Genomic DNA, 11,241 nt, shown 5'->3' with positions numbered 1-11,241 from the left:
CTGGACCACATCGTGACGTCACTTGTCTTGCCAACTATACGAGTATAGGTACCTACTGCTTGTTGACAACAAATCGATAGTCCTTTCTTCTGTATATCTCGGCCACGGTTTCAACTCGTATGAGTAATAATAAATTATGTACTTTTTGGAAAAGACAGAACTCCAGACTCAAGTTAACAAAAGCTGAGAGAAGTTAATATAAATGCAGACGCCGAACGTGAGATGTTGAAGTTTCGAGCCCTCGTTAAAATGGTGGTAGTGGTTGTTAGGACTATGTACAAAACGTACAAAACGGTAGGCAGCGGCTTGGCTCTGCCCCTGGCATTGCTGAAGTCCATGGGCGACGGTAACCACTCACCATCAGGTGGGCCGTATGACCGTCTGCCTACAAAGGCAATAAAAAAAAAAAAACGTAGGTACGTACCGAAGCCTATTATACATAATGAAAGTTCATTAGTACAGGCTTATTCTTATTTGATAAAAGAAATAAAATTTATTTAATTTTAGGAATGTTTGTGTGTAGTGTTTCACGCGTTCATGTGTTTGTGTGATCGCTTTAGTTAGCAATTAGATTGCGAGGTAGGGATTTTGCGACGCGCAGCGGACACGTCGAAACTAGGCTAAGGGTTTTACCAAATTTGAAAACATAATACATACATTAATTGGGATAATAACTAGGTAAATAGTATAGCGGCAGGCGAGTGAAGCAATGACGGCGCGGTACACAAGACTATGTAGCAACCACACTTAGATTTAAATGTAATATTCAAATGGTTTTGTCCCCTGATTGTTATTGGATCGATTCCAATGCTGGTTGATTAAGAACAGCAGCCATACATTACAATGTGTATCACTATGTTGTACTTATGTAATTGAACACTCAGACAGTTAGTCTGAGGAATTGTTCGAGATGATACCATCGTCTCGTTTTTACCATCGCACCGCCTGCCACCGGAGTAGAGTTTATCCATACTGCCTGGAGCCACTACGTTCATCCACAGTGCGTTTCCAGAGATCTTTTTTGCCACGTACCATCCGGCTATGGAATGAGCTTCCCTCCACGGTGTTTCCCGAGCGCTATGTCATGTTCTTTTTCAAACGAGGCTTGTGGAGAGTATTAAACGGTAGGCAGCAGCTTGGCTCTGCCCCTGGCATTGCTGACGTCCATGAGCGACGGTTACCACTCACCATCAGGTGGGCCGTATGCTCGTCTGCCTATACGGCCATAAAAAAAGAAAAAGTTAACAAATGGACTGTTTGCGAGACGAGCGTCTAAGTACCTGTGGGCGGCAGGGCGAGGCGGGGGTCGGCGGCGAGTCCCCTCTGCGCGAGACGCTCCAGCAGCGCGGCGGCCGACCATCACCTCTCGCTGCCGACCTCCGCGGCTGAATGACACATACACAACACTATTGCGGCTTCCTCTAACCTTTCTATTGTGACTTTTTTTTAAGTTATGATAGAAGGATTACTGGTGGCCCTGAGGCCTAAGACGTCCGGTGAGTTCGTATGTAGCGATGCACCGGCGTTCGAATCCCGCAGGCGGGTACCAATTTTTCTAATGAAATACGTACTTGGCCAATGTTCACGATTGATTTCCACGGTGAAGGAATAACATCTTGTAATAAAAATCAAACCCGCAAAATTATAATTTGCGTAATTACTGGTGGTAGGATCTCTTGTGAGTCCGCATGGGTAGGTACCATCAACCTGCCTATTTCTGCCGTGAAGCAGTAATGCGTTTCGGTTTGAATGGTGGTAGGAAGGTACACTGAGACCTTAGAAATTACATCTCAAGTTGGGTAACGCATTTACGTTGTAGATGTCTATGGGCTTCAGTAACCACTTAACACCAGGTGGGCTGTGAGCTCGTCCACCCATCTAAGCAATAAATAAAAAATAGTAGACTCCCGCGACCATTACCAGACCCGCCTTGTGCTGGGACGCCCCGTATCCAAATTATTAGGCATACACATCTTTCAGTAACAACGTCACAACGTATGGTCTGTGCGCCAGTCGGAATGCGTTAACTCATAAATATATATTTTAAGATTACGAATGCGATAAGTGAAGTGCTATGCAATGATTACTTGCACGCATATGTGTTGTGGCGTTTATGAACGCACATTTTTATGATGCGTAAGCCGGAACGCACGAGATGTGGGAAACCATAGACCTATAAAGTAGGGACACGACATATTGTTCTATACGTACAATTGCTTATATAAATAGCACACATTTTGAAGGCACACACATAAACATATATCTATCTCGTTCTTACTCAGCACTTTAACTCGCAGGAAAACAATATAACAGTATTTCAGTGCGTACATAAAATGAAACATGAATATACGTAAATATCTCCGTCTCCGTCTAATGAGGCCGAAAATCCGCCATGTTTAGCGCGCCAAATGTCATTGTCACGTCAGTTCGGCCGTCTGTTTTGGGTTGTACATTATTTATTGACTTTGATATCGATTTAATATGATTGCTTATATAAAATTTCTTATTTTATCATGCTTAAAACATACAAAAATAATAATTAAAACATATTTTATAGGATCTCAAGAAAGTCGTCGGAACTATTTAAATATAATTGTTTTATAACACTATTGTCAACTCGTTAAATAATTAATAAATATGTGATTTTAGAGAGGAAGTCACAAGGAATGACGTTTGTAATTTTATTAACGAATAATTGTTCTGTAGGTGTTTCTTTTATCAGGCGGTCCCTTGATAAGTTTAAAATTTGAATCACTCAAGTGAGAGTAGCCTTTTTCCCGAAATATCTAAACAGAATGTCTAAATATGTTTTGATGACATATTTTAAAGAGGTATTTATGATTAGTGTCATGATGAATAGATTCCGACCGAAAAATGGTGTCTGATATTTCGGATTCAAATATATTAAGTGTATAATCTATCTTTCGGATGAGGGCTCCATAATGAATTTAAATATATATAGATAATAGTTTTGGGGCATCGACTTTCTTGAGATCCTATAAAATATGTTTTAATTATTATTTTTGTATGTTTTAAGCATGATAAAATTAGAAATTTTATATAAGCAATCATATTAAATCGATATCAAAGTCAATAAATAATGTACAACCCAAAACCACTGAAGTAGGAAATGAAACGTCAACAAAAAATTCGTGCCACTGTGACGTCATCTGGCCACAAAACATGGCGGTTTTAGTGCTGCCCAGAAGATTTTAATGTTAGTAGGTTTTATCGATAAGGGCGAGGTTGACGACTTAGAGTCCATCAGTAAGTATCTGCAGTCGGCGTCCATGCGCCACTTCGATAAAGCGGCACGACACGAGAACCCTCTCATCGTGGCCGCCGGTAACTACATTCCCGACCCTGCGGACAGAATGGAAAGCAGTCGACGTCGCCCAAAACACGTCATCTCGGATCCTCCCGATCCACTAACGGTGCTTTTAGGTACTTCAAGCACCGGTCACCGTTCTCGTCGAACCCGTCGCTTGCGACGAAGGGCTCGACGAGTAAATTAACTCTCAGACACAGCCCACTGAGTTTCTCGCCGGATCTTCTCAGTGGGTCGCGTTTCCGATCCGGTGGTAGATTCTGCGAAGCACGACTCTTGCTAGGGTTCGTGTTAGCAACATCGTCAGGTTTGAGCCCCGTGAGCTCACCTACTAAAGTTAGGGTTACGCTGACATAGCCGCTAGGGCTATCAGCTTAGGTGGGAAAAAAAAAAAAAAAAATAGAACAATATGTCGTGTCCCTACTATATAGGTCTATGCCCAAAACAGACGGCCGAACTGACGTGACAATGACATTTGGCACGCTAAACATGGCGGATTTTCGGCCTCATTAGACGGAGACGGAGACATTTACGTATATTCATGTTTCATTTTATGTACGCACTGAAATACTGTTATATTGTTTTCATGCGAGTTAAAGTGCTGAGTAAGAACGAGATAGATATATGTTTATGTGTGTGCCTTCAAAATGGGTGCTATTTATATAAGCAATTGTACGTATAGAACAATATGTCGTGTCCCTACTATATAGGTTTATGGGGAAACAGAATATAGTCTGTGACACGAGACCTTTTTACGGCCAAATATTTAAAAGGTACAAATAATTTATAATGTGTTTAATAACTAATGTAATATAATTACTTAGAATTGTTTATGCCGCTACAACAATAAAATTTATATTGTTTCAACTGTGGTGTTAATTACATAAAACACGACTACGGCGAAATAAAGAAGGGACTCTATATGAGCTCCCTTAGTGTGTTTATAGAACAAAGATTATTCAGTACTTGGTACAGACCAGCGTGCTTAGTGCGAGTTTCTTAATATCTTAATAATAGCGCAAAAGTTAAGCCATTTTTGTATGCAGTTGGAACAGCGCCCCTAGCGACAAACGTAGGCAAACCATCCCATTCCATACAAATATGAGCTAACTTTTACGCTATCGAGAACGTTAAAAAGCTCGCACTAAGCACACTGAACGACCCATAGACCAACGTAACGTAACGTAACCTTGGTACATGAGATCGAAAACTCAATAATACCGCTTCTAAAATTAACCCCTATATCGTGAATAATACATTCGGACGGTGTTTTTGATGAAGGTGAGTTAGTGTCTGAGTGAGTGCTCTTATAAAATTCTTACGATACCATCATGCGAGGCCGGTGAGCGTCCTCCGGACTTGTCTTCTGCGCGCGGAGTGGTGGCGCCCTCTGAATGTTGATCCTGGAATTAATCAACAAGATACCTAACTTTAACAGCCTGGCCACGGGACATTCGCGGATACGAATATTCGCGCGGTGCGAACGGCGAAGCGTCTAGCGACTAAAACAAGCGCATAGAAATGTACCTAACAAGCCACGCGCACCGGCGACCGGCGAAGCGACCGGCGGAATGTACCGAGCGAATCGCGCGGGCGACTTACGATGCGGCGGGCGATCAAAACAAATGCATGAATAAGGACGGCGCAAGCCACGGAGTCGAGCGGTAGTCGCGGCGAATAGTGCAGTGATTAAATGAGTTTAGTTGTTTTCGCCGCGAAAAATGAACGCCGAAATTTTTATATTTTATATTTTTTATTAATTTTTTTTTTTATATTTTTAAACTCGTCGTGGCCGAACGGATAAGACGTCCGGTGTTGAGCGATGCACCGGTAGTCGAATATCAGGCGGGTACCAATTTTTGTAATGAAATACGTACTCAACAAATTTTAATGTTCACGATTGATTTCCACGGTGAAGGAATAACATCGTGTAATAAAAATGAAACCCTCAAAATTATAATTTGCGTAATTACTGGGGGTATGACCTCTTGTGAGTCCGCGCGGGTGGGTACCACCACCCTGCCTGTTTCTGCCGTGAAGTAGTAATGCGTTTCGGTTTGAAGGGTGGGGCAGCCATTGTAACTATACTTGAGACCTTAGAACTTATATCTCAAGGTGGGTGGCGCATTTACGTTGTGGATGTCTATGGGCTTCAGTAACCACTTAACACAAGGTGGTCTGTGAGCTCGTCCACACATCTAAGCAATAAAAAAAATATATAGCTGAAATACTAGCTAGACCAGCTATTTGGAAGTCTAGCCACTCAAAGTATTTCTCGTACTTCTTGTGGAATTCTCCATCTATAGGTATACTCCGATTCTTATTCAAATCATGTACTTCACAATCTTTTCCAAATAATAGGTCCTGAACCAAAAAACTATTAATTTGTAAGCAATATCGAGATAATTTCAATATAGACATTTCGCTGTCGGACTTCCTTACTAGTCGCGGCGGCGAACGTGAGTACCCGTGGCCTGCAAACGGTGCTGCGCGAATGGTCGCCTCGCCCACCGCTTCGCTGTTCGCACCGCCGATCCCCGTGGCCAGGCCGTAATACTGTACGTACCATTGTGGAGTGGTATCATAGAAAAGAGTCATTGTGGTGAACGAACAATCGTCAGCCACAGAATTGGGCCAAATTTCAAAATGTTACGTATTTAAATACATTACCCAAGCATCCAAAGCAGTGTAATATCTGACTTAAAAGACGAATGTTAGCATACATATTGGAACGGCGAACTTCGTCTGATCATGAGTTCCAGATATGAATATTACGGATATTTTCATTAACATTACATTTTTTATCTAAGTGATGTTTTGCGAAATTAATTTTTTGAAAAAACGTTCCGCGCGCATACATGTGCCTCGTTAGGTCAACTTATCTTCGCAATAAAAAAAACAATTAAAAACGGCCTTCTAGATAATAAATTTCATTAGATAGGTATTTCTGCAAAACATTCTTCCTGTTCATTAGAATTCAGCTTAGATAATAATTTTAATAACAACAAACCTTTCTCTGTGTTGTTATTCAAAAACCTTTATACATTTGTTTCGTTCCACGCTGTTTATTCATTAAATATCTTTCGTATCTCATAAATTTTTTATCATAACCATTCTCTGAAGCATTTCTCTAAATAATCGTTTTTCAAATTCGAAAACATTTCCGAAGCAAATAGCGGATGCTTCACATTTATTGTTTCTCATCGTTCGAACAGGAATTTGATTGAAATTCATTGCTACGGAAAAATCACGGTTCGTTCATTGAACGATACGAATTGTATGATGAAATGGATATGCTTTGTTTGTTTGTATATGATTATGTTCGTTGTTATTTGGCTGGATATGTTTTATTCAATATGTTTTTTTCCAATATTCACGCTGCCAGAAATATGTACATTCCCGATCCTGCGGACCGAATGGAAATCAGTCAACGTCGCCCAAAACACGTAATTTCGGATCCTCCCTATCCACTAACGGTGCTTTTAGGTACCCCAAGCACCGGTCATCGTTCTCGTCGAGCCCTTCGGGTAAATTAACCCACAGACACAGCCCACTGAGTTTCTCGCCGGATCTTCTCAGTGGGTCGCGTTTCCGATCCGGTGGTAGATTCTGCGAAGCAAGGCTCTTGCTAGGGTTCGTGTTAGCAACGTCGTCAGGCTTGAGCCCCATAAGCTCGGCGAATCTAGAATAACCCCTCGAGGTTACTAGAATAGGTAGGAAAAAAATATATGTATGACAAATATTGGCATCTTTCTTTGTTCAGTAAGGGAGTTGCGGCGTTGGCTACTTGCATCAGGGGTCGTAGCCGGTACCCATAATATTTGGTATTCGAGGTTCCGATGTAGCTATCAATTCTCGACTTAGTATGTTTACCGGGACCAATAACACAGGAGAAAATCCTAATTCGGAGTCGGCACAGCATGAACACTTTAAACATTTTGTGAACCGATGTACCTACGTTGATGTTGTTGCCTGTATTAGGATCACACACATGAAAACACTACAATGTGCTATGCATCAGATGATGAGATGTTCCGCAAATATGGCGCGAATGCAAATATTGTGAGTATGGAATGGTAATTTACATATACATATAGGATTATAGGGGATACGTTCTTAGGCGATATCATTTAACAACATACTTAAGGCATGGTTTTTTTAGGTCTTTAGGTCTGTTTTATTTTTTATTAGTCAATTTGAGGACTCGTTTACTTAAAATATTTGGTTGGATACCTACATATCCTTCTTACAGATCGTTTTATATGTACTGATGTACCTATTAAATCCGCGAATAAGGAAATCCAGCCGCGAATATAGGAATTGGGTCGTATTTTTTTAATCCGCGAATAGTGAAAACGCGGAAGAAGGAAGCCCGAATAAGGAGCTTTTACTGTACTGCAATTAATTTTAATTTTTAATACAGCTTTCAATTGATATAATGCAAAATTATTGAAAATTTTCGGTATAATCTAGGTTCATCATACATTTTTATATTATTATGTATTTATTATATAGCTTTCGTGGTCTTGAACGATTTTTATAATTACGTCTATGACACATGAAAATCGAGTACAATACTCTACTATAATCCAATTTAAAAGATAAAATAAATTTTAGGATTTTCAGTCCGCGTCCACAAGGTTTTTTCAACAAGATAGCAGCCGGATTCACGGCCCATCTAATGTAACGGAAATCCTTTTTTAGACTGAATCGAATATCCACTCCGGTACCAACGAGAATGAACGAGCTAAAAAAAATAAGAATAGAAAGTTTTCATTTGTTTGAAACTAGCTGAATCGGCTGATCGTGACTTAAGTTAATCAATTCGGTTTTGGTCGTTTTCGGAAATTAATCAATTTTTCAATGAATTTTTAATATAACTGTTGTTTTTTGATAAACATTACTATAGCCTGACTTATTACAAACATTTTAAACAAATTTTTAAAACAATCCAGTAATCCTCAAGTATTTAATTATTATTTTTCTTACCTATGCTGATAGCCTTGAGAGGCTATTTCAGCTTCGCCCTAACATGTAGGTGAGCTCACGGGGCTTAAACAGGAGTGTTGCTAACACTGGCCCTAGCAAGAGCCGTGCTTCGCAGAATCTACCAACGGATCGGAAACGCGACCCGCTGAGAAGATCTGGCGAGAAACTCAGTGGGCTGTGTCTGTGGGTAGGTATTTAGATAAATGTTCTAAAAAGCAAGTTATAATTATGGTACGAACCTTTTAAATAATAGTTTTTATAACGTGTATAGCTGCGAACGCTTGAATCAAAATCAAAGAGTAAACAGTATTCGTAAGTTTGGATCGGATCGAGTTGAGATCGCCCAGAGGTGATCGCTCCCAGTCGTGTCCTCTCTTAAATCGGCAGCCTCCAATGTCTAGTCCGAGATTAATCGTAAAACTTTCAATTTGGAATCTATCCTACGTATTTTAATGACAACATTAAAGAATCTCAATTCGCTCTTGTCACTCGATTTTAGGTATCCTAAGGAATTTTCTCAGTAGCTCAAAACGTTGAATGAAAGACGAATTCAAGAATTCAACTTTCGATATTAAGCCCTTAGTATCATCAGGCCTTAATAGTATTTTAAATGTCAAAGTGAATCAGCTTATTACGATTTTAAGGCACACTTCTGTTCAATCAATTACTTTGAAATCGAATGTCATCTATAGGTGACTAGGGGCGGGACTAAAAGGGCGCTAAGTGGCAAATGAAACTGCTTTCAGACCACGCTATAAAATAATAGCATATAGTTTATAGCTCATAGCACAACAATATCGTGCACCATATATTGTTATGGACACTTTCACACTATACTATATATTATTGGTTTACTATAAGCTGCTATACTATATGGCACTATATTATTATAGCGTAGTCTGAAAGCAGCTTGATAATGCGAAAATGAAATGAATGTAAAGCTTCAACATCGTACAAAGTTGATTAAAACTACTTTAAAGGTTTAATTTCGTCTTTATTACTCTGTCCTTATTGTATTATTATTAGTATGTTATTAGTATTATTATTTTCGACGCTTCGAGTTTTTTAAAGTTTTCACGGACGATTCAGGTGTTCAGTTTGTCGACATTTCTAAAGGGATTTTATGACCTGGTAACTAAGACCTTTAAGGTCATGTCTTATTTTAATTTATATTCTTATTTTTACATAAGAAAAATAATAGTATGGAGTGAAAGGAAATGAGATGAAATGAGATGAAATTAAATGAAATGAGATGAAATTAAATGAAATGAGATGAGATGAGATGATATGGGATGAAATATAATCTCAGTAAAATTGTGGTCATTTACTGAGATTTTCAGTTTACTATTTGGAGGATCCCGAGAAGCTACGTCCAGCAGCTTTGTTTCATTTTCCCACATTTGTGCACTTTCACAGATATTAAACAGTTAATTAACCACCGTTATTACACATTTAAACCTGAAGAAACACTAAGTAGACAAAATAAAACAAATCACACACTCCACTCCTCTATTTTTCAATAAAAATGTTTCCAGACTTTTACCATTTCATTTCACACAGAACAAACTAACAGTATCTTGAGATCTGACAGCTTGTTTGACATGGGTATTCAACTTCACGATAATAAGATCCCATGTGCTAGATAAGTTAGCTGGTTATTTAGGATCCTCTTATCGTGAACAATAACAATAAAAATGCTACAAAATTATTCTATAAAAACGTGAGAGTAAAAATTTAAATTTATTTTTATTATGTCATGGTATTATTATGATAACTTTTTACCTTAAATCGCGATTTAATAAGTAATGTACACAATAATGTCTATTAATATCTGTACTGCAACCGATGTGTATATATTTTTTATTGATTGTTTTGCAACCCTTTTCTTGTGAAGACCAACTTTGTTCCTAGTTCTTTTTAATTATTTGTACTTAATGGTTGATAATTTGATTACCGTTCTTAGTTTAAAACAACAAGTCATTAAAAACAAAACACACGGCTTAATAAGAGAAGTTAGTTAAAGCAGTAATGAAGAATAAGATAAATGTAACTGATATGCTCTCATCTCGTAACGGTAAGTAGCTACCTACGTAGGTAAATTAATTTTATTAGTCCAGCGTGTTCAGTGTTGTATTTGAGATGGTTTTTGTATGGAGTTGTCTGGCTTTAAATTTAGTTTTTGTCACTAGTCGACTATACGTTGAAAAGCTATTTAGGGAAAACAGCTGTTACTTTTTTGAACTTTTGGAAGGTAGCGTCAAAGAGAAGATCTTCCATCGAGCCGGGTGAAATTGCTCGGTAGACGGACTGTCCGAATGTTGTTGTTCGGAATGTGTAAAAAAATTACCTAAAATATTCTTTTCATCAAGTGCCCTGCGAAAACTATTGATGATAGAATAAAATAATGTACTATGACTTTGTAGAACACATTATTATTTAAAAAAAAGTGTCGCGACAGCATATATAACTATAATAGTTATGCCGCAATAAGTTTTATTTTATTTAAAAAAATTAAACTACGTCAAATATCGTTGTAATTTTTGTTAAAGACCCGAGCGGAGCCGGAGCGGGTCGCTTGTTACAAATAAAAATAAAATTACGAGTTCCAAACAAAAAAAAACAAAAAAAACGTTTTTTTTTTTTTAATTTTTATTGCCGTATAGGCAGACGAGCATACGGCCCACCTGATGGTGAGTGGTTACCGTCGCTCATTGGCTTCAGCAATGCCAGGGGCAGAGCCAAGCCGCTGCCTACCGTTTAATACTCTCCACAAACCTCGTTTGAAGAAGGACATGTCATAGTGCTCGGGAAACACCGTGGAGGGGAGCTCATTCCAAACCCGGATTGTACGTGGCAAAAAAGATCTTTGGAAACCCACAGTGTGGATGAACGTAGTGGCTCCAGGCAGTATGGATGAACTCTAC

The 11,241-nt window shown here is 38.8% G+C and overlaps 1 protein-coding gene across 1 annotated transcript in view; it reads right to left on the bottom strand.

The window, feature by feature from the left end:
• The window catches only part of LOC114240344 (uncharacterized), a 74,183-nt gene that overhangs the window by 5,353 nt on the left and 57,589 nt on the right, over positions 1–11,241 (bottom strand). The window contains exons 10-11 of the mRNA XM_089736169.1: positions 4,656–4,731; positions 1,281–1,385 (exon numbers count right to left, since the gene is read on the bottom strand). Of these exons, the coding sequence (XP_089592295.1) occupies positions 1,360–1,385; positions 4,656–4,731 (102 nt within the window). The 3' untranslated portion in view covers positions 1,281–1,359. The remainder of the gene's footprint in view (positions 1–1,280; positions 1,386–4,655; positions 4,732–11,241) is intronic.

Source organism: Bombyx mandarina, chromosome 21 (genome assembly GCF_030267445.1).
Source record: "Bombyx mandarina strain Sakado chromosome 21, ASM3026744v2".
Taxonomy (NCBI): Eukaryota; Metazoa; Arthropoda; class Insecta; order Lepidoptera; family Bombycidae; genus Bombyx; species Bombyx mandarina.
Note: the sequence above shows the minus strand (reverse complement) of the source record. Positions and strands in the feature narration are given on the sequence as shown.